The sequence below is a fragment of the Rhinichthys klamathensis genome, unplaced genomic scaffold (genome assembly GCF_029890125.1).
Source record: "Rhinichthys klamathensis goyatoka isolate OS25496 unplaced genomic scaffold, OSU_Roscu_1.1 h1tg000191l_1, whole genome shotgun sequence".
In the NCBI taxonomy this organism is placed as follows: domain Eukaryota; kingdom Metazoa; phylum Chordata; class Actinopteri; order Cypriniformes; family Leuciscidae; genus Rhinichthys; species Rhinichthys klamathensis.
In genome coordinates, this window is record NW_026606717.1 from 6172100 (window position 1) to 6197006 (window position 24907).

General features: G+C 39.3%; 2 protein-coding genes across 2 annotated transcripts in view; one reads left to right on the top strand and one right to left on the bottom strand.

Annotated features, from left to right (window-relative positions):
• Positions 1-860: 860 nt before the first annotated feature.
• On the bottom strand, positions 861-24522 carry elnb (elastin b). The gene is made up of 54 exons (XM_056262328.1): positions 24355-24522; positions 22859-23080; positions 22626-22733; positions 21458-21484; positions 21134-21355; positions 20888-20914; positions 20594-20758; positions 20433-20501; positions 20288-20314; positions 20121-20150; positions 19881-20015; positions 19739-19765; positions 19409-19534; positions 19136-19213; positions 18467-18925; positions 18291-18377; positions 18137-18184; positions 17989-18039; positions 17850-17882; positions 17690-17767; positions 17516-17557; positions 17259-17444; positions 17129-17155; positions 16638-16838; positions 16502-16531; positions 15586-15807; positions 15187-15273; positions 13858-13887; positions 13581-13760; positions 13214-13246; positions 12939-13130; positions 12794-12826; positions 12434-12499; positions 11327-11386; positions 11168-11200; positions 10990-11079; positions 10852-10899; positions 10666-10761; positions 10514-10552; positions 10380-10403; positions 10205-10231; positions 10003-10086; positions 8909-8959; positions 8366-8806; positions 8136-8297; positions 7871-7921; positions 7737-7784; positions 7368-7619; positions 7252-7290; positions 7028-7153; positions 4606-4674; positions 3482-3547; positions 1037-1093; positions 861-925 (listed from the first exon to the last, which is right to left on the bottom strand). The coding sequence occupies exons 1-54, from the start codon at positions 24491-24493 to the stop codon at positions 861-863; spliced, it is 5415 nt and encodes a 1804-aa protein (XP_056118303.1). The 5' UTR covers positions 24494-24522.
• The window catches only part of mrps17 (mitochondrial ribosomal protein S17), a 31450-nt gene continuing 29511 nt past the window's right edge, over positions 22969-24907 (top strand). Inside the window, exon 1 of the mRNA XM_056262219.1 lies at positions 22969-23068. The gene's annotated coding sequence lies outside the window, so the exon portion shown is untranslated. The remainder of the gene's footprint in view (positions 23069-24907) is intronic.

The following is a 24907-nucleotide window of genomic DNA, read 5'->3' on the forward strand; positions in this document are numbered from 1 at the left end:
CACTTTTAAACTGTAAAAAAAAAAAAAAAAGTGCATTTGAGATCAGGCAGTAGCACCACTTGTTTATGAGGTCACTTCTATCCGCTGGTTTCTCACTTCCTTCTCCTTCCACAGTATTTGCCTTGGCATCCAGCGCCCCCTACAGGAAAACACACTGTCACTACTGCCACTGTTGATAACAGTGAGTTTATTCAAACTACAAACAGTGTTAGTTTAGTGTCATTGAATGAGGTTTTACTTTACATTTTCCGTTTTCATTTTTAGTTAAAGTTTTAATAATTTAGTTGTGTGAGTGTATGTCTATATAGTTTTATTAGGTTTTAGTTATTTCAGTCCATCAATCAAATTAAACTAAACGAAAATTATGGACTTATACGTTTCTCTTGGTCGCATGTTATACAAGTCGTAGTTCGGAAAATTATGAGTCTAAAGTTGTAATTAAAAGTTCTATGATCACGTGAATGCTTTTTACAAGTCAGATTAGTTACGTAATTACAACAACATGGCGTGAACGCACCTTTAAATATTGCCTTGGCAACTAGAAAAATTGAGGCCATCAATGTGTACCTACATTTACGAGTCATTAAATCATGTTTAATTTGGACTTCTCTGTGCATGCTCTTTGAGGTGGTGACCATAGACCTGCATTATATGACTGACAGACAAGAACGGTTTGACCTAAAAATATCAAAATTGAAACTACTGCGGAAACAAAGACACGGATGCCCTTGAGGTAAGCTAAAACATACGGTAAGGAAATGGAACATGAACAATAAAACATGAAGATGCACAACTAAAAGTCATTGTTTCGACGGGTTTTTGCAGTATGGACCATAAAAAAAGATTGATTTTATTTCTGCTTACGTACCTCTGTAGCCTCCTGCACCTAGAAAGCCTTGAAGAGCTGCATATTTGGCTGCTTTTGCTATAAAAGAATCACACATTTAAATGCAATACATAGCTGCAAATGGCTGTGGGTAATGTACAGGTTTAGGCCAAACTCTAATTTTATCAAGTAAATAGCAGTATGTCTTACATTGCTGAGGTGTAAGTGGAGCATTTCCAGTTCCCCCTGCGCCAGTGCCACCATAACCTATCATACAACATCACAACTTCTCAGTAATCACTCCAAACCACTTACATTGATTATTAAAACACACTGGTACAAGAAAACGTCACTTATTTATTTACACACCTTAAAAATGTCGCTCTGGTAACGTTTGGATTCAGAAAATTTTGAATGTCTTTCCCAGCTATGACTTTTTACATGATTTGAAATTCAAATCATTAAAGTAAATTTGCTATAACTATCACACTCCTACATTTTATAAATGATTTCCCTGGCATAGAAGCACATGTATTATCTTTCTTTCCACACACATGCACTGCTGAATGTCTGTTTATATGCAAACTTGTTGTGTACAGAACAATCATACAAACTTATTCAGAACTGTAATGTAAAATTACTTTTCTTTTTGTTTATTCTCGTTTAAAGGGATACTCCACCAGTTTTTATTATTAAACTATGTTATTCCCTTAACTAAGACGAGTTGATACATACCTCTCTCGTCTCAGTGCGTGCACTATATCGCTCTGTATTGCCGCAAAACTATGTTAGCACTTAGCTTAGCCCATGCATTAAATATGGGCCAAGCAGAGAAGCGACCAAACACTTCCACGTTTTCCCTATGTAAACACAGTTACTCGAGTAGTGTAACTTGACCTGGGCTGGTGACACAAAATAAACCGTTGCGCTTTTCTAAGCGTTTAAAATTGATGACTATATTGTATGGCGGAATACCATAACAATTGCTTTTGAGCACTTCGACTTGGCGCAATAATATCTTCACTCGTGAAAAGTCCTCTTACCGGCTCCCGCTTCCTCTCCCCCTCCCTCTGACATTTCCGTCAATACAACGTGACATGCGCCGGTAGTAGTAGTTCGAGCGGAGTTGACGAAGTAACAGGTTGTTGGAAGCTAGTTTGTGTACAATAATGGTTAAAGCGTGCATCGTAAAGGGTTGTGAAAATAAGGAGAATGTACATAGTGCTGTCATTTTTCACCGAATTCCAACACACCACATACAGCGGAGAGCTTGGTTAGCTGCTTTGAACAAGAATCCCAAAACACCATTGATGACTCTGAAGAAGTGGCGTGTTTGCTCCGAACATTTCACAAAGAAGGACTATACCTGCACAGGAACACGCCTAAAGGATGAGGCTACACCAACAATATTCAGATCACTTACAGAAAGCCCGTGGTCTTTCGCCAGCTCCGGTCTGTTCTGGATCATATCTTTCTTGCCTCTCACGGTCCACAAGAGCTAATTCCTCCTCCGTGTACTCGGGTTCAAACAGATATGGCTCTGGGTCTTCTAAAAGAAGTCATAATCATCTACAAAGTCGGCCATTGCAAATGATCTGCAGTTTGCTAATAGCACAGGTAGTAAAAGTCACGTTGGTAGTATTGACGGAAATGTCAGCAGCTGGATGCTATTGGAGGGAGGGGGAGAGGAAGCGGGAGCCGGTAATCTTTTCACGAGTGAAGATATTATTGCGCCAAGTCGAAGTGCTCAAAAGCACTTGTTATGCTATTCCGCCATACAATATAGTCATCAGTTTTAAACGCTTAGAAAAGCGCAACGGTTTATTTTGTGTCACCAGCCCAGGTCAAGTTACACTACTCGAGTAACTGTGTTTACATAGGGAAAACGTGGAAGTGTTTGGTCGCTTCTCTGCTTGGCCCATATTTAATGCATGGGCTAAGCTAAGTGCTAACATAGTTTTGCGGCAATACAGAGGGATATAGTGCACGCACTGAGACGAGAGAGGTATGTATCAACTCGTCTTAGTTAAGGGAATAACATAGTTTAATAAGAAAAACTGGTGGAGTATCCCTTTAAATACTTAAAAGAAGAGTTCACCCAAAAATGAAAATTCTCATCATTCTCATCATTTACTCGCCCTAATGTCGTTCCAAACCCATAAGACTTTCGTTCATCTTCGAAACACAAATGAAGATCTTTTAAAATCGGACATATTTTTGTCCCTGAAAGTCCATTCACTCAACTTTTCATGAACTTTTTGAATTGAAATGGCAATTTATGAATTGAGCAGTTTCATCCAAGTCTTCTGAAGAGACACGGTCGCTTTGTATGATGAACAGATTTATCTTAGCTTTTCATTCACATCTAAAAATGTATCAACACATACATAAAGCAAATCAAATATGGTATGACACACTAGAACAAACCTCATTAGAGCAAGCACATTTGAGCTTTGTTTACCATTTAAGTCCGTTTATCATAAAAAGTAATAGTGTCTCTTTAGAAGACATGGGTTTGGAACAACATGAGGGTGAGCAAATGAAGATAGAATTTTCCTTTTTTGGTCAACTAACTCTTGAATAACATCTAAAAGCTTTCTTGAATCCTCAGAGTTGGTGATGTGCACATTAAAGTTGCCATAATGTCTTCATTACCTGGATATGGCTGTTGATATCCAGCACCTGGACCTACACCAGTCCCATATCCAGGGACTCCACCTCCTGCAAGATAAACAGATCTACTGTAACTCTGTATCTTGATATCTGTTCTTTCAATGTGCTCCATAAATTCAACTGAAAAGGTGTGGATAAGCCCATTTCCTCAAAGAGAATTGAGGAAAGATATAATGCCTCACCTGGCTGATAGCCCTGACAACCCGCAAACAAACGCAAGTAAATAAAATCCATCCATCTGATGGCAACCAGCCAGCACATTTTACATGCAATTTATGCTCATTCAGTTGCTGAGACAAATGAATAAGAAATTGACAAAAAAAAAATCATGCAGTAAGTTAAGTGAATTTATCTGATTTACCTGAGACCTGACACCAAATATTAAAATTAATAAAAGGAAAATTGTCTCAAACATAAAATTTCCTTCACACCTATGAAATAATTAATCTCAACACTGTAAAATGTGATCAGTTGAATTCATTTTTTTTTTTTAAAAGTGAGGAAACCTGTTGCCTTAAAATTAAGTAAATAAACTTCATGCATATTTGAAAAAAAAAAAAAGTTACATGATGACAAGTCCACATAGTTACATTTTTTTAATTACGCATAAAGTTTATATACTTACTTTAGCAACGGGTTTCCTCACTTTTTTTAAGTTAACTGATGTATGTATCCTTAACCCGTTTAATCCCACATTTTTTCTTGCAATTTGAGTACATGCATTTTACTCCCTAACACAAACTTTATGCCCTCTTTGATTTTATGTTGGTTAATTTAATGAATATTAGGTTTTATACCTGTAAAAATAGACCTATTTACACATTTAAAACTTAAAATAACAGTAACATATCCGACATATAAGAATGAGATATGGTTAGAATTTACTTCATAACTTTATTACTATTGTTCATGTTACACAATCTTTGAACTTACAATAATACAAACACTGGTGTTGGCAAACTCATCTTAAGGTAGGCTCATTCATTTATGAAAAACAGAAGCCAGGATATGGAAACCATACACCAATTAGAGGCCAACACTTTAAAATAACATTAAGTAAAATAAAATATAATATGGTCTCTGAAAAATTTGAACAGAAACTTTACCTCCACCGGTTCCTACTGGGCTTCCAGCACCTCCTCCTAGGCCTCCAGCTCCACCTAAACCTCCATAGCCTACAACAAAAACAACATGTGAAGTGAGATCTACATCATCATCATTACCATATGATGTTATGTTATATTCCCTTGTGGAAAAAAAAACTTTAGCATACTTTTAAAAAGAGTACTTATTACTGCATATGACACTTTATTTCAATAGTCCACATTAGACGCTCTACTAACTATAAGTAACTTTGCAACTACATGTCAATTAACTCTTAGGGTTAGGTGTTAGGTTTCGGGTTAGTAGAATAAGTTTGCACGTAGTTGCAAAGTTACTTATTGTCAGTAGAATGTCTGTTGGCGAGCATCAAAATAAAGTGTTATCAGATATTAAGAAGACAGTCTACTAATACTCTAATGACTGCAAGTTGACTTGTAGTTGCAAAGTTACTTACAGTTAGTAGAATGTCTGAAGTGCACAATCGAGAAAAAAAAGTGTTACCTTCAGTACATATGAAATATATTACCTTCAAATGTAATATCAAATAGCTCTACAGTTAAAATTATAATCAATTAATTTACATTTGCTTTAGTCAACACATTAAAGTGTACTTCTAGCATGACAAAAGCTAGACAAAGGCCCTAAAGCTAATGTAATGATGACATTGTAATAATTAGTCACAATTATGTTAATACTTTAAAAAACAGGATCCTGGGGCTAGTTGCATAAACACAGCCACTAACTTAAAACTGAGTCTTAAGAACTAGCATGACTAACTAGCAGTTTATTACAGCTAATCAGTCTTACTTTTCGGATTCAAAATAGACCAAATCTACCTTTATGTAACTGACTTATAGTTATGACCAGTCTTGAAGAACAAAATTAGATGTTGTTGTTAGACTAGTTTAAGCAGTTTATGCAACCGGCCACTAATTTCCCAGGCTTCCTAGCTCCAGCTCCCAGGCCACCACCTGGATATCTGGCACCTATGGATTGCAAACTCATATTAACTATTTAAGCCACCGATGTGTAGTGAATGCATTTCAAGGTGAACGTGGATATATACACTCACCGGCCACTTTATTAGGTACACCTGTCCAACTGCTCGTTAACACTTAATTTCTAAGCAGCCAATCACATGGCGGCAACTCAGTGCATTTAGGCATGTAGACATGGTCAAGACAATCTCCTGCAGTTCAAACCGAGCATCAGTATGGGGAAGAAAGGTGATTTGAGTGACTTTGAACGTGGCATGATTGTTGGTGCCAGAAGGGCTGGTCTGAGTATTTCAGAAACTGCTAATCTACTGGGATTTTCACGCACAACCATCTCTAGGGTTTACAGAGAATGGTCCGAAAAAGAAAAAACATCCAGTGAGCGGCAGTTCTGTGGGCGGAAATGCCTTGTTGATGCCAGAGGTCAGAGGAGAATGGCCAGACTGGTTCGAGCTGATAGAAGGGCAACAGTGACTGAAATAACCACTCGTTACAACCGAGGTATGCAGCAAAGCATTTGTGAAGCCACAACACGCACAACCTTGAGGCGGATGGGCTACAACAGCAGAAGACTCCACCGGGTACCACTCATCTCCACTACAAATAGGAAAAAGAGGCTACAATTTGCAAGAGCTCACCAAAATTGAACAGTTGAAGACTGGAAAAATGTTGCCTGGTCTGATGAGTCTCGATTTCTGTTGAGACATTCAGATGTTAGAGTCAGAATTTGGCGTAAACAGAATGAGAACATGGAACCATCATGCCTTGTTACCACTGTGCAGGCTGGTGGTGGTGGTGTAATGGTGTGGGGGATGTTTTCCTGGCACACTTTAGGCCCCTTAGTGCCAATTGGGCATCGTTTAAATGCCACGGCCTACCTGAGCATTGTTTCTGACCATGTCCATCCCTTTATGGCCACCATGTACCCATCCTCTGATGGCTACTTCCACCATGTCACAAAGCTCTAATCATTTCAAATTGGTTTCTTGAACATGACAATGAGTTCACTGTACTAAAATGGCCTCCACAGTCACCAGATCTCAACCCAATAGAGCATCTTTGGGATGTGGTGGAACGGGAGATTCGCATCATGGATGTGCAGCCGACAAATCTGCGGCAACTGTGTGATGCCATCATGTCAATATGGACCAAACTCCCTGAGGAATGCTTCCAGCACCTTGTTGAATCTATGCCACGAAGAATTGAGGCAGTTCTGAAGGCAAAAGGGGGCCCAACCCGTTACTAGCATGGGGTACCTAATAAAGTGGCCGGTGAGTGTATATTGGTATACCTTTGCAATGGATATTGTCATTAATTTATAATTACGACTAACAGCTAATTATAATTGTATTACAATTCTATAAATGTATTACTCTATTCTAAAAATTTTGTCAAACTTATGTTTAATGTATATTAAATTGCATGATACCTCCACCCACTCCAACTCCTCCAGGACCTCCGCCAGCACCTCCTGGTCCAATTCCTAGACCACCACCAAGACCTCCATCAACTCCTCCTCTTCCAGCCCCACCCAATGTTCCAGCTCCTCCATAGCCTGATAACACATGACATTTTTTTTTTTTTTTATTATGAATTTTGCCTAAGGATTGGTTATTGCATGATTAAAGTGATCATTTAATGAGTTTTACATACTTTTAGGGGGTTTTAATGCGCCAGGACCATAACCAAGCCCTTAAAAAACAAATAAATATTAGAATATTTAAATGTAAAAAATTGTGAGAGAAATACACCATGAAATGTGTAAATACCTCCAAGTCCACCGGCACTGCCCGGGACACTACCATAACCGCCCGGACCACCACCATAACCGCCCGGACCACCACCATAACCGCCCGGACCACCTCCATAACCGCCCGGACCACCACCATAACCGCCCGGACCACCTCCATAACCGCCCGGACCACCACCATAACCGCCCGGACCACCACCATAGCCACCAGGTCCTGTTCCATATCCGCCTGGGCCTCCAAGCCCACCAAGTGTGCCTGCTGCCCCATAAACTTTGATCAAAGTGATAAAGAGTAATTTAACAGTCTTTCTAGTTCAGTGCATGTGTATACAATCAAACTGCATTTTTATTATAAGAATTGTGGAACAGCGAGAATGTTTTCTGACACCTTTTCCTTGTTTTCCGCCCACTGCAGCCCCACTGGGGAACCTGATGCCTGCAAAAAAGTTTTAAAAATATAGTTCTCAGCAGCACAAGACTGGTGCATAAAATATTAGGAATATGGTGGCTTTTTTGAGTTACCGGTCCCTGGTAGGATCCCACCGGCTCCAAAACTTCCAGCTCCACCATAACCTGCAATAGATTTACAAAAGCCTAAGTCTTTTGTAGATGTTAAGCTTCTAACTGAAGGCCAACAAATGCTCATTATGTAAAAAAAAAAATTCCCCCCCCCAAATTTTTGAGATATTTAAGTGTTCATTAATTTTGTTTTGTTTAAATTTAGCATTTAATTATTTTTAATATTCCACAATAAAATGTTTGTTGATCTGATCAATGCTTTGATTACTTTTGCCTGGTTTCTGCGCCCCGAATCCTGTGCCTGCAGCTCCACCTCCTGGTAGCAGACCACCACCTCCAGGCAGAAGTCCTGCTCCTCCCACTCCAGCTGGACCCACTCCACCCACACCTCCAACTCCCAGAGCTCCAGTTCCACCTGGACCACCATAAACTAGAAAAAAAATAATTTTAATAGATTCACAATTTTATAAATATGCACATAGAGAGCAGGTAAATTACCTTTAGGAGGTTTAACTCCACCTTGTCCTCCACCAACTCCTCCCACTCCTCCACCAACTCCACCAGGAACTCCACCAACTCCTCCCGGAACTCCACCAACTCCTCCCAGTCCTCCACCAACTCCTCCCGGAACTCCACCAACTCCTCCCAGTCCTCCACCAACTCCTCCCAATCCTCCACCAACTCCTCCCGGAACTCCACCAACTCCTCCCAGTCCTCCACCAACTCCTCCCGGAACTCCACCAACTCCTCCCAGTCCTCCACCAACTCCACCAGGAACTCCACCAACTCCTCCTGGAACTCCACCAACTCCTCCCAGTCCTCCACCAACTCCTCCCGGAACTCCACCAACTCCTCCTGGACCACTGCCTACACTTCCAGGTCCTCCTTCAATAGTGCCTGGCGTATCTCCACGTCCAGCAATGGCTCCACCTCCAATGCCTACAGTAAGACAAGTAAAATAAAACTTTTTACAAATAAAAAAGCACCTGCTTGCCCAAAAATACTGAGACAGTAAGGGTAAAAGTGAATGGCATGAAGTACCTGGGGGTTTTAGTGGTTTGGCTCCAGGTAATGTTCCACTATCACCAACTCCTAAGGAAGAAAATATAGTTATTTGAAGAGATTCAGTCACACTAGAACATACATTTACAAATGAACAAAGCATAAAAATCTCTTCAAGCAATGTTAACCACAGACTTTATTTCCAGATAAATTGACAATCCGTCAAAAACATAAAAAGATCCTTTTCAAAGGAAAATTCTCATTTTAGGACTAAACTGACTTGTTAATGAGCCCCACCCCCTGTAAACACATTATTAACTGAACAAGTTGCCTCTGTGTCATAAACATGTTATGTGTCTGAATTTTAAATGCAAAATGTTTTTGGATTAAGAAAAAAGCATTCACAAGCTCAAACAGTTTTAAAATAATGTTTTATAGGCTACTACATCCGTATGCATGAGACTCGTCCTCCACCACTAGAGGGAGATGTAACATTAGCAATTTATAGTCTGACGGATGAAAAAAATTAACATGGTGTAGTTGGATAATGTTCTCGAATAACTCCACCACCAACCAAAAGAAGAAACTGAGAAAATAATCTTGAGCTCATTGATTACTTGTGAGGTCATTATTTTTTAAAGTTATGAAGAGCGGCTATAGTAAACTGACAGCAATATAATATAATTCCACTGTAAATGTAAATATGAATAGCCTGTTTTACCATCATAACAATAACTGGCTAAAAAATAAAATTATGCCATAATTTACTCCAAAACCTGTATGACTTTGATTGTTCTGGTGACCAAAAAGCTGAGATTTTAAAAGAATATTCTGACAAAACCTCATACAAGTAGCCTATCATAAACGTTTTTCATCCAACTCATGGAATATCATCATGAGGTAATGTTGACAATTTCCTTTTCTGGGTGAACTATTCCTTTAAAACACAGATTTGTAAGCTTCTAATAGACTTTAACAATAAGTGTTGTAAGTACATTTACATACAGTGGAGAGTGGAAAAGTACAAACCTGGCACCTTCAAGTCCATCTGTCCATAATACAGTGACCAAAAATAAATGGAAAAATGCAAAGGATAAGGATGTCTACAAGCTCACTGAACAGGAAGGGTCTACCTGGTCTTTCTCCAGCTAAGATGGGTATTCTTGTCCCAGCAGCTCCATCAAGCCCATCAGCTTCAAGGGGGCCACCAGTAACGCCTGAAAAATATTACATACTCAGTTCCTATAATTTTCAGAAAGTTGGAAATCAAACTTAAGGCCGTAAAATGTTCCATTGTTCATTAAATACTTATAACACAAGCTCCAATGGACCCACCTGATCCCTCTATTGGTCCTCCAGATTCTAAAATGATCACAAAATAAAACTGGTGGCTAAAGGGAATCGCCTGCTCGTTTTTTGTTTTTTTTTTTTTTTTGTATAATTTCAAAACGACAATTGTTTTTTTTCCAGATATATGGGGTGGAAAGAAAAAAATTAAACATTTTCTTACCAGTCTTGGGAGCTTTTGTTCCACCTGTGTGTTTAACAAAATGTTAAAATTACAATGCAGGAACAAACAAATTAACAGCTAAAGAACAAATAATAAATATCTATAAATGATAGAAAAAAAGTAATGTCCTTGACCTCCATCACTACGAGTTCCACCATCAGGACTGCCAATCACTAAACAGGGATCAGATAAGACTGGTAGTTATGACACTATGTTGGATATTACATGTGTGTATCTTACTAAAGTGCATTAAAGAACATTAATTAATAATTATTAATTGCATTACCTCCATCAACTCCAGGTTTAGGACCTGCTCCACGATCGGTTCCGGCAGCAGCTGTACTACCTGGAATTGTTGGTCCTCCTGTGATGCCTGGTACCCCTGGATTTAAATAAAAAAATGGAATATTAATATTATATTATACTGGAGAGACGGATTGCTAGATGATATAACCAAAGATCACGAACTCACCATACTTGTCTTGCTTGGTTCCTGAACCTTGTATACCTCCAGCCCCACCTATACCACATGAGATGAAAAGCTGAGCATGTAAACAAATTCCTTCCTGTATCTATTAACTGTTGTTTAGTTTAGTCAGTGATCACCCACCAGTTCCAACTCCAGTTCCTGTGGCCCCAATTCCACCAGTTGCTGGTACCGACCCACCCAACACACTTCCAGCCCCACCAGCTGGTTGTCCTGTTAGATGCAGATGCATGGGGTCAAATCCTAGCCTGAATATATGTGGTATTTTAATTGTGAAAGTTAGGTACCATAAGTGGTTTACCATATTTAGGTGGTTTTTGTGCTCCTCCATATCCTTTAGAATGAAAAATAACAAAACAGGAGATTCACCCACAGATGCTTAAACCAATTGTTTTGAAACAGTATTTTATGTCTCAAGTTTAGTGATCAGCATTGCACATCTAGTTTTTTAAAACTTTACCTCCATACCCCCCATATCCAACACCAGTCCCAAGACCAACCCCAAGCCCTCCAGGCAGAACTGAAAAAAAGTATTCTAAACTTATTATACAAATTCAGCATACAAATCAGTTGTTAGTTTGGTTTGTAAATGTCTGATAATCTATTCAAATTTTAGGGTATGTTATGCTTATCTTAAAGGGATACTCAAACCAAAAATGAAAATTCTGTCATTATTGAGCACTTTAACATGCACACACAACCCGATTATGCTTAATATGCATTAACAGTGCATGTGCTCATGTAAACAGGTTAACCCGTTTTCCATTATCGGAGTATGGTCATAAACTGATCGACACAGCTAGATTTTTGCCCTTCCCCCGATTTCGCCCAGCATGTATACACATTAACCTGTCTTCTGTTGGCTTATTGAAGTACACATGTGATATGTGACAGGAAAGCGTCCTTACTGCGGGTTTAAGAGCATCCAGACAGAGCGAGTGTTTTGTGATAAGGAGGAGGAAATACATTGCAATCTCTGAACACATTCTCATCTCGTGCAGCCAAAGTAGAAGTGGTACAGTCAAAATGCTGCGTGAGAGGATAATATATGAGTCTGTAAGATTCCCGCTGACATGTTGGAATACTCTCAGTTTTTCATACTTTATTTAACATCCCAACCGACATAACTGGATGGAATCCTCAAAGACAGATACAAGAATGATTACATTTTGAAATCTTGTAAGCACGGTTTACTTGCATTGCCGGGTTATTGGTTTGCAAGTAAACTGCGACAACAGATTATTTCAATAAGCTTAATTTTGTGAGTTATCAGCATCCATGTAAACATGCTAATTTACTAACCCTGTGGTTCTAAACCTGTATATAATTCTTTATTCTGCAGAAAAACAAAAGAAGATATTTTGAAGAATGTTGAGACCCAAACAATGACTTATTGTATGGGAAAATAAACACTCGACATTTCTCAAATTATCTTTTTTTTATGTTCCACAGAAGAAAGAAAGGCAAACAGGTTTTGAAACAACATGAGAGTGCGTAAATGGAGTTTTCAGTTTTTTTTGGGTGGAGTATCCCTTTAAAGAGAAAAAAAAATTGCTTCCAATTTTACCTCCAGCACCTCCTCCCACTCCTGGTATAGCTCCTGCTCCTATAACACCTCCAGAACCAGGTAAACCTGTCAAAATATTCCAGTGTTTAGACTCATTTTGTATCATTCCAAGGCAAACATTTCATTTTTAACACGTACGTATATCATTTCAATAAGTTGATATTAAACATAACATAATTATTTAAATATTAGTATTTAATGTACATGAAATATGAATATATATCTGAAAAAACAAATATATGAATAAAATATTTAATAACATTTATAACTTTTTGAATGTAGAGTAAATTAACTAATGATCAACAGCCACTTGCAAGACATATGTAAGTGTATGTAGTACAATTATATATTTAAACTTGCCATATTTAGCTGCTTTTGATCCAGGTCCATATCCTATAGGGCATTATGTGTAATAAATTGAAAGATATGTAGATCAGATACAGCTTTAATAATACACATTTTCTAATGCTTTGTAAATTACCCATTTTTGACTCGCTTAAATTACCTCCAGCACCTGTTCCATACCCAGGCCCAAGCCCTCCTCTGCTTCCTGCTCCAACAGCACTACCAGGCAGTCCTGTTCCAGCAAATCCAGACCCAGGACCTCCTACAGTCCCTGGACCATAACCTCCTGCTGGACCGGTTCCTACCTGACCCTGCAGACCAAGTCCTGGAGCCCCTCCGCTCCCACCAGGACCTGGATTAAAACAATTTAATAAGTGTTAATGTCAAGTTGTAGAAAAAAAAACACTATGTCAATACTGATTTAAAATATCCTACCATATTTAAGAGCCTTTGGTCCACCTGGATAAGCTACATTCAAAGTGAGATACAAAGAATAAATGTAGAAATGGAAAATTGACAGAACATCTTAACTGCATGTAATTCAGGCCCAGTTTAACAGACAGGGCTTAGACTAACCCAGGATTAGGCCTTAGTTCAATTAAGGCATTTAAGTAGCTTTTATAAACGTGCCTTAGAAAAAAACATTACTGGTGTGCATCTTGAGACAAAACAATGACACTTACATATTTTAAGATATGCCAGTGCAAGTCGCTTTCAGTTAAAACAGCTCAAACATGCATTTTAGTCTGGGACTAGCTTAAGCCTTGTCTGTGAAACCGGGGGATAATGTTTGTCAGCATACCTCCAGAGCCAGGTCCATATCCTCCAGCAGGTACTCCTCCTGCCCCATAACCACCGATTGGTGCCCATCCTGGTCCAATTCCAGCACCTGGTGTTCCTCCTCCAGCTCCAGCTGTTCCACTACCAAGTGACCCTCCTAATCCTCCAGGCAATTGTATTCCACCAGCTCCACCAGGAACCCCTTTTTGCAAAAATGCATGATAAAATATCATTTATAAGTAGATTTTTTTACATGGACTCTAAAAATTTGAGAACAAATTTATTTAACTTCCCCTTACCATATTTGCGAGCTTTGGCCCTAGCATATCCTAGAATATAAGAAGACAATGGTTGAGAAGAAATATGATTTTTCAGTGGTTTAAGCTACGTAATATTCTTTTTTTTTTTTTAGCTAATGGTGTCTCTAAAAAAACAGTGTTACTAATAGATTTCAATTTCTTTTATCTCAGTGTCTCAAATCAGAGTAAACCAAAAAAAGCAAGGTCTTAATAGCCCATTTAGTGCCCCTGCGGGGACCTCCATTGATCCTTGCATCACTGCATACCCTCGAAAAATACACTGACTGCAACACTCCCCATCTGGAGAGGGGCATCTGAGCAGGAACCTCCAGATCTTTACCTCTGTTCACCTGCTAATAAAAAACCTCCAGTCTAGCAAATTCAAGATGTCACCTCAGAAAACCTTGGCCAGGCCAATGTGGTCATGCATGACTACACATTAGTGAACTATAAAGAAAGAAGAGCAGAGTATGGAAAAACTACCTAAACTTACATTGCTGTGTGTTTGAATGATGCAGTTATCCCCTCTGAGAACACTGATAAGACACTAGAATGTGCCCAAGAATGTCATGGCTAAACTTACAGCCAAACCCAAAGAAAGGTCATCTGGCTAGACATGTTACTTAGGTTTCCAGATTGGTCAGGGTTTAATTAAACTCCAAGAAAGGCCAAAGCTATCATTTTCTTATGACGTTGCATTTCTATGGTTTGTGATTTTTTTTAGAGATTTTTTTTTTTAGCTTTGTCTTTCTCTGAATTCCTGCAAAAAGAATGACATACCTTGTACATTATTCATAGACTGTCTAGATAGAAGAAACTCAATAGGCAGTTGTGTAGAGAAAGCTGTAAAACTGAGTTGTGCAACATCTCAAAAATTAAAAAAAAAATATATATATTTTTTTATATATATATAAAAAAAAAATATATATATATATATATATATATATATATATATATATACACACACACACTAATATATATATATATATATATATACTAGAGCAACACATGGGAGTAAACTACAGTCTGAGAAAAGTTCTTAAAAATAGGGCACAATGTACTGTGTTAATACAAAGTTTTTTTACGTATTGATTTTTCACAGGTGCTTTACCTGTTTTTTTAATTAACAATTAAGTTGTGTTTTAGGGTTAAAAGAAATGTTCGTAAGCTTAACAGATAATGTCCAGGTGGAAAATTACCACGACTTTTTCTGTTTTTCTACTGATTAAAAAATAAAAAAGTACAGTGTACTCATTTTAGCTTTCTAAGAGTTAGTCCATTCAAAACTATTTAGACTTACTTTTTTAATAATTGTAAATACCGATTTACCTTCAGGTCCAAATGCACTTCCAGGACCAAACCCACCACTGGGTACACCTCCTGGACCGTAACCCACACCAGATCCAACTCCAGTTCCTGGTATACCCCCTGCCCCACCCAGTCCGACACCAGTGCCTGGGCCTAAACCAGCACCTCCACCAAGTAGACCTAGAAAAGCAAAAATAATATATCTGGTTGTAAGCTACAATAAAGTTTGGATAATAAATGCTATCAATAAAACCATCAAAATTATTTTAACAGTATATTGAAGGATTGAATTAACTGTTGTTTTACCATATTTACGAGCTTTTGCCTCTGCATATCCTGCAAAGCATCAGGGTATGTAATATGACCTCAAAACGTTATAATAAAATTTACATCATACAATATGATAGTATAATTTTGTACCAGAGCCAGGAAGTCCTCCAGAACCACCGCTAGGAAGACCACCAGCTCCTCCACCAGGTAATCCACCTGTCCCAAGACCTCCACCAGGTAGCCTACCAGTCCCAAGACCTCCACCAGGTAGCCCACCAGTCCCAAGACCTCCACCAGGTAGCCCACCAGTCCCAAGACCTCCACCAGGTAGCCCACCAGTCCCAAGACCTCCACCATGACGTCCAAGCTGAGCTACAAAGCAATTATCAATGAATATTAATGTATTTCCTTTCTTACGGTGTCTATGACTGTGGTAGAATCTCACAACTTATATGTAATAAAATCATAAAGTCTTGAGTTTTGGGTGGAGAGTACAGATATATCATACAGTGATTTAATCTAAAACAATCAGAGGATCTAATAAAAAATGATTAGGGCCGGATTTGGAGTGTGGGAAACTAGTTGAGGAGTCCTGATGTAGGGTATACAATATTCACAAAATCATTAAGAGGGACATTTATAATATTTTCCTTTTAATCTTTGATTAAAAAGAGCCAAGAATTAAGTCTGAAATTTTGACTGACCTCCTACAATAAGGTTGGGGAATCTCATTGCTTACATAATACTTATCTACATAGCATTCAATCATGACAAATCATTTCTCATGTATTCTGTGAAAAGCTAGGGCAGGTATAGCCAACCTCGTTCCTGGAGAGCTACCTTCCTAAATTCAGACCTAACCCTGTTTGAACACACCTTCCTGTAATTTTCAAATAGTCCTCAGCACCCTAATTTAGGTGGACAGGAAGGTACTGTAACTCTCCAGGAGCAGAGTTGCTCAGTCAGATATATATCATTTATGGACACTGAAGACTTTTAACAATACCATTCATATTTATTTGCCTTAGATCGATCGCATTGCAAAATGCAGAATGTAAAGTCATACCATATTTTCTTGCTTTAGCCGCAGCATATCCTAAAAAATGACAGAATAGTAGACATTGTTGTGCGGTTAATAATAATAATATTAACTTTCAGCAGCAAAAGAAAGTCATTTTCAACTAACATTATTTTCAAGATACCTTCAGGACCAACTCCAGGTCCGGGGAGTCCACTAGCTCCTAAACCAGAACCAAGGGGTCCACCATGACCACCCAAGCCAGAACCAGGAAGTCCTCCAGCTCCAAGACCACCTACTCCCAAGCCAGAACCAGGAAGTCCTCCAGCTCCAAGGCCACCCACTCCCAAGCCAGAACCAGGAAGTCCTCCCGCTCCACCAATTCCTAAAATAGACAACACAAAATTAATAGAAATTAAGATGATTCTCTGTTTCTATATTTGCCAAGAGCATTTGCTACATGCTGCATGATAATTGTCAAACAAGCAAAATCAGCTCTTAATTTTTCATGTCTACTTTTTAAAGTAACTGATGAAAAAATTCACAAGGCATAAGATTTAAGATTTGGTTTCCCCCTTATATCTGCTGTCATTTATTAACACCTATCCATTTCCATGAAAGACACAGTTGTCAGCCAGGTGATGGTATATAACAAGAATTTAAAGGTTTTCTTACCATATTTCCGAGCTTTTGCCCCAGCTCCTGATGAAAGACAATTCATAGATATTATAATACTTGAGCAATTGTCACTGTTTTAGATAATCTCTAAATATTTCAGTATATTTATAGTAAACCCTGAATTTACCTCCAGGATAAACACCACCAGCTCCCGGATATAAGACTCCAGGAGTTGCGCCACCAGTTCCAGGAATGACTCCAATGCCTGGTATACCGGCCGCACCTGGAACACCGCCTATTCCCGGCACTCCACCTGCACCAGGTACACCTCCTGCACCAAGCCCACCACCTAGACCCGGAACACTACCAGCACCTGAAAGGGGAGTCAAAATATTAAGCATGTTCTTTTGACATGTATTGAAATATTGTTCCTGCATGACTTACCATACATGGCAGCTTTAGCCTGAGACTTTGCAGCGCTTGTGCCTTGAATGAGGTAGAAAGTAAATTTCTATAAATACACTGTAATCATTTGGCAAGTATAGTGTATGATGGTTTATATCAAATCAAATGTGAATAACTACCATGGATAAATGGACAGTTTTAAATGCCTACTACCTCCAGACTTAGGTGATATAAGAGGATATCCACGGAACACGCCTGGAATTTGTTGACCAAAACCTCCGCGGCCTCCTGCAAGAGAAAAGAGAAGTGATCTCTGTTATAAGTAGTTTTCATACCTTATTAAAAGAATTGTTCTTTCAGTAATTTAATTTACCATTGGCTCCAACTGCACCTTGACCAAGCTGCCCTATAAACAACAAAATAGGAGAGAGCGCTTCAGAAAGCACTTTCATTGTTGGATAAAGCTTTAAATTATAAAGCTATAAATAAACTATAAATTACGTAAAACTTACCAGTTTGAGATCCTGTGGCTACACCTGGCAGAATGCCTCTACCACCAAAGCCTAAACATAAAAACAAAAATCCAGATTTGTTATATCTGTGTGAATATTCTAGAAACACTGGAAAATCTTGTAACTGTCAAATATTTCAGTCACTCACCTTGTCCAGGAACAATACCCCCTTGGTATAACCCAGGGATCCCAACCCCTTGTTTGAATGCAGAAAAAGAGAAAATATAAAACAATGCTTTCTTATCAAAGATTTGTTAAAACTATTCCAGAAAAGGGGAGTTTTATCAATAGACGCCAATTACCTGGCACTGGTGCCTTCCCAGTCTTTCCGACTTTGCCCCCAGTGCCTGTCCCAGTTCCAGGTAATCCAGTTTGGGGGAGAAAAGGTGCTAGGAGCCATAATGAAGTTGCAAACAATTTATTATGATAATATTTATTATTAAGATACTTTAATACAATTATGGCCCTCAAAACCTACCTCCACCAGGCACAACTCCTGCTCCTCCAATTCCAGTTCCAGTGCCACCAGGTCCAATTCCTACACCTCCAGGACCAACTCCTGCTCCACCTGGACCAAGTCCTGTGCCACCTTGTCCAATTCCTGTCCCACCTGGACCAATTCCTACACCACCATGTCCAATTCCTGTGCCTCCTGGTCCAATTCCTACACCTCCAGGCCGAACTCCTGCACCACCAGGTCCAATTCCTGCACCACCTGGACCAAATCCTGCACCACCTGGACCAAATCCTGCACCACCAGGTCCAATTCCTGCACCACCTGGACCAAATCCTGCACCACCTGGACCAAATCCTGCACCACCAGGTCCAATTCCTGCACCACCTGGACCAAATCCTGCACCACCTGGACCAAATCCTGCACCACCAGGTCCAATTCCTGCACCACCTGGACCAAATCCTGCACCACCTGGACCAAATCCTGCACCACCAGGTACAAATCCCATTTCAGAAGGATCCAGCAGTTAAATGTTTTCTTGAAAAAATGTACTTTAAATATTTTGCCAAGAATACATTTTTTTTGCTGTGATGTAAAACAAGATGCTTTAATCAAGATTTGTGTCCTACCACAAGTAACAAAGTATCACACCTTTATTTATGCCAATACTCATGTCCATAGATCTAGTTTTACCTGGTTTTGGTGGCTTCTGGCCAGCTGTTCCAGCTCCAGGATAAAGACCTCCAGGCCCACCGTATCCACCATAGCTGCCTAAAATCAAATTCCATTTTTTAAGCAGCAAAGCTTTTTGATTTTTACCTCAGAAAGAAAAATATGATCACTTTATGCTTTTTTAAACAATGGTCTTAGTTTTATTGTAACATTTTATCCCAGTTTTTCATAACTGCAGTAAAATGTTCTTTATTTTATGTCTTTAACCTAGGAGGAAAGAAAGTGTATCCTTACCACCTGATGGGTAGCCTGTTCCAGCACCTCCAGGTGTAAGTGGAATAGCACCAATCCTGGGATCTCCTGCTCCAAGACTTCCTGTTCCAAATGGTCCACCACCGAAACCCCCAGGCCAGCCATAACCTAAATTTAGACCATCAGAGGTAAATGCATTTCAAAACCGCTGACAGTATGCTGCTTTCAAACTAAAGATATTTCTGAATACAGTAGCTATAAGAATTAATAAGAAATAGTAACTTTCACAGCGAAAACAAAACGTGTATTTGAAGTGTGAGTGCACAGTGTTTTTGTTGTAATTGCAAAATACTTTTTATATTTACATCATACCTGGTTTCCCAGGTTTTCTGCCTGCTCCTGTGACAATGCAAAATTATTTATTTTAATGAAATAGTACTGTGAAAAGAATCAGTATAAAGACATTAAAACAACTAATGTTCTTTGTCTACTATTAATAAGAAATATGTCTTACCAGGACTCAAGACACCTGGTCCAATGCCACCTGGTCCAACACCACCTGGGACAATGCCACCTGGTCCAACTCCACCAGGAACAATGCCACCTGGTCTAACACCACCAGGAACAATACCGCCTGGTCCAACACCACCTGGGACAATGCCACCTTGTCCAAATCCACCAGGAACAATGCCACCTGGTCCAACACCACCAGGAACAATGCCACCTTGTCCAAATCCACCAGGAACAATGCCACCTTGTCCAAAGCCACCAAGGCCTCCATAACCTGTAAATAATGTGTGTGTATATATATATATATATATATATATATATATATGGAGTGAATCTACCTTAAATGTCTCACTGTATAAAGACCACAGTCCAACAATAAATCTTAAACAGTGCATTTTACAGATTGCTAACCTGTTTTGGGGGGTTTTCCTCCCACACCTAGAAGCAGGAAATGAAAAAAAAAACCTTCACTAAACAAAACCTTATATGTTTGGGGTTATGCTTTTAAATATTCATAAATAGTTAACATTTACAGTAGTTTTATTAAATTTCTAACCTCTTCCAGCACCTCCTGGACCAACTCCACCAGTACCAAGCCCTCCCACACCAGTGCCCACGCCAACTCCTGAAAAAAAAGAAGATTTTTTTAGAAACATCACCATAAAAGATTGTCTACCTTAAAGTTTAACTTTGTGGAGTACCGTGGAGTTTTTCTACCTTGTCCAGGTAGTCCTGTGCCAAAACCACCAGCTCCTGGACCAACACCAAAACCACCAGGTACTAAACCTCCAAGGCCAGCACCCCCTGGCCTCAGTCCAAGGCCTCCAAGACCACCAGCACCACCAGCACCACCAAGACCTCCAGCTCCAAGAGTGCCATAACCTGTTTGTGGGAAGCAAGACTCATGCAAACCTCAATGAAACCAATACATTGTTTGCTTAATTTAATGTATGTAGTTAAAATTGCAAATATATACAAGCACTTTATTGACTGCAGTTTTCTCCCACTCACCAGGTTTAGGGGGTTTTCCACCAACACCTACAGATAGAAAATATAGGGTGAGTGAAAAAAGTGCTTCCCAGAAATAGATCAATCTCAGTCTACCCCCTTACCCAACAAATATGAAGTTTCCAGTATTATTTGGCTCAGGTAATTGAGTTATTCTACAATCCCACAAAGACTAGCAGAACCTTGTTAAGGAATAGGTGAGATATGTTTGATTACTTATTAGTAAAATTACTTTTTAAGAAATAATACCTGCTCCAAGGCTTCCAGTTCCAACACCAGCACCAGGGCCAGTCCCTCCAGGTCTAGTTCCCACGGCTCCAAAGCCTCCGGGACCTATGCCACCAGGTACAATACCTCCTGGACCAATGCCACCAGGTCCAATACCTCCTGGACCAATGCCACCAGGACCAACTCCTCCAGCTCCAGGAAAAACACCTGTACCACCTGGTCCAATTCCTGGTAGATATCCTCCTGTGTTGACACAATGAACTTCTCATCTAATGTAAAATCAATGTCTCTGGCAATCTTAATCAATAACATTAATCCAAAATTTTAACATGAGTTACAACGCACCTGTTTTAGGTGGCTTGACAAATGGCCCTATTAGAAAACATAAAATTGGTTATAGGTCCTTTTTGTGACTTGATAGCTTGCCCCTGAATAGTTTATTATGTTAATCAGAAAGATAATACAATTCATAAAAATTAAAGCTCCTGTAGGTAACTTTTGAAAACATGTATTTGCTAAAACTGTCATTATGTCCTGACAGTAGAATATGAGACAGATAATCTGTGTAAAAATCAAGCTCCTCTGGCTCCTCCCAGTGGTCCTATTGCCATTTGCAAGAAATACACGCTCCCGGTCAGAAACAACCAATCAGAGCCGAGAGGAGTGTCTTAGCAGTGTCAGTCACGCTCGTGTACGCGCTGATCACACCCCTCTTGCACAGCGCGAGCGCCGGAGCGCGAGCCGTTGTTCAAACTGGTTCAAACTCAAGATTGCCGACGTGCTGCAGCTGTGCTTATGACGGAGAAACAACCTAAACTGCCAATTCTCGAGTGACACCTGCTCATAAAACAAAGAGGTAAAAGGAAAAAGACTGATGACGATAATAACATGTAGATAAAATGTCACGCACTCTGCTAAGCAACAATTGAAACCTGCTAATTCACTGGCTTGTCATGTTGCTGAAATAATGTCCTAGCACACCTTATCTAGCATTATATATCGCTAGAATAATTACTTACATACTGTAACGTTAGTTACCGTTATATTAACGTTCTCTTACTAGCTATTTATAACTTATAGAAAGAGTGCAACGTTATAAAGTTACATGTAGGCTATTGGAAAATACATAATGATTTGAGGACCAAGTTTGTAGTCAAAGTATGGGCAGGCCATAGTCAATGTAAAGCATATTGTTGACGTTTAGTCCCTATTAGTGAATGTGCCATATAACTTTTTATCCGCCGTTATGGGTGGCCCTGTTTACTAGCCTGCGCGTTCACGGCAGGCTCCGCTGTGGAGGGAGGGCTGTAGCGCAGCAGAGAGCAAGGGGGTGGGACCTGTAAGTTGTGCTTGTTCAAATTTTCAGGCTAAATCAACGTTTTCTCAAAACTCCCTACTGCAGCTTTAATAAAAGTAAATAATAAAAATGACACTTGTTTATTAATTTTCTTTCAATCCTGCAACGGCAGTTTAAGGTAAATTACAAGTAATATGTACAGAAAATTTCAGCAACCTGTTCCAAGTCCTCCAGTGCCTAATCCACCAGTACCAAGTCCTCCTGTATCAAGCCCTCCATCACCAGGCCCAACTCCCCCAAGACCTCCAATACCCAGTCCAGCACCTTGCCCCCCATATAGACATTATATACATACATTATATATAGGATTGAATTTGATAGAGCACTGATATGCAAGCTATAGACACTAATTGCACACAACTTGTTTAAGAATAAATGTGAAACCTCACCAGTTCCAGGTCTGATGCCAATTCCTGGCCCTGTTCCAAATCCACCAGGACCAGCACCTGGACCTAATCCTGTTCCAACTCCTGGCCCAACACCTCCGATTCCAGAACCAAATCCACCTCCTGGACCAGTTCCTATATTGGTTCCAAGTCCAGCTCCAGTTCCAACACCAGCCCCTAATCCAGCTCCAGCTCCTCCCCCTGCACCAGCTGGTATGTAGATACCTGAGAGAGAAAGAGAACATTAATAAACTGCTTTATTAATATGTCCCATGAAGGATAGCATGACAGACTGAGGACATAAGGAAGCATTTAGTTGTGTGTTTGACCTGACAAACTACAAAGAAAGGCAGAAATTGATAAGAGGGGAATAAAGAAAATATTCTCTGAAACATTATTAGTAGAAATGACCAAATCTGCTGTGAATATCACTGCACTGCAAACCCATTGAAATTTTTTTTTTATTATTGTCAGACGATGCATATTAGGATCTCACTCCTGCAACACATTACCAGTTTATGAGGACCATTCTTGTAATTTACTCAGTGATGATGCCACATACCCAAAGGGTTTCTATCTAATCTCCACATCTAGTCTTTTATGTGAAGCCTCAAACAGCACCAAATGCATTACCACATGAGTTTGTGTGTCCTCTCGCCTTGCTGTTTAAGGTTTGGAGGCATAGGGGAACAGAGAATGGATGTGATTCACATGAAGAACAACATCCTATACATGACCTTATCCAAGAGCTTAGAACTAAAAAGCTCAAGTCCTTTATTCTACAAACCCTCTGGGACAAGCTTATGTGTTGTTAGTGTATGATGTAATGATCTGGACCAGAACTTCTCAGATCTTTCCTTCCACATGAATAAAAGATGGCAAGTGGGAAACCTTGTTTTATCCAAAAACACAAACAATGAATTAAAATCCTTTAAAAATGCAATTTACATTGTTTATAAGAATCCATCTGGTTTTATGTAGTACTATTTGTCGTTGTATCAAAAACTTTCACCAAATGCAAATACATCAGATTTCACTCTAATACTAATATTTAGTTTAAACTACATAATGCAAAAGTAAAAAAGTATGATTAAATCAAATATATATTCTATATTTGCTATATCAGCTTCTTTTATTTGAAGAGCTTGTAGCTTTACTGTATCATGAGTGGGCAATGTTGCCTTATCGCCGTAAAGTTTAATTAAGATTAAAAGATAATGCAGGAACAAGACTTGAGTCAAATTTTATTGACACAAACCATCCTGCAACAATAAAACACAGCATGTCCTCAATAAAGGACTTTTCAATAACAATTGCTTACTTTTTATTCATCCATCCTTTACCTGTAAAACATTCAGAATACAGATAACAAATGACTGCATCCACTGTTGGCAATATGGCACTGATATTAAGAAAGCGTGTGATGCTATTGCCAAAACAGCAGTACACCTGTAATGCAATAAGATAGAAAAAGCCAAATGAGTTTGAAGACACCTTACCTCCTTGAAGGGAAGGTCTACACAGAAACAGCAGGAGAAATCCATGCAAGAGCAGAGGTACCTTACTCCGGGCCATCCTGCTCTGTAATATCCCTCTCCACTTCCAAACTGTGGGTTTTATCCCCCAAAAGCAAATCATTACACACCCATGTCTTAAACAAGAAGGATAAGGGGTGGGGGGTCAGTATGAAAGAGAGAGAGAGAAAAAAAGTAAGGATGAAGGAACACTACGTAATTAGGGAAACTAGCACACTTGGGTCTTGTACATTATGTTGTTTTTTTCTGTTTTCTCTAACCCCACCCCTAACCCCCCTAAATGACTGGTGCTAGTGCATTTATTTGGGTCACTTCTGCCAACATGAGTCAAAGCCTTAGCCAAAAAAATAGCAACAGATATTTGAGGAGAGGGAGAAAACCTCTTTCTCTCTTAACATCTACCTCACCAAGAGAAATGTCTGCCAGATATTCTCATGGAGAGCATTTCTTTTTTATCCAATCAAAAGCAGCAAGAAATCACTCCAGATAAGGTTATTACGTGATCTATTGTTTCCAG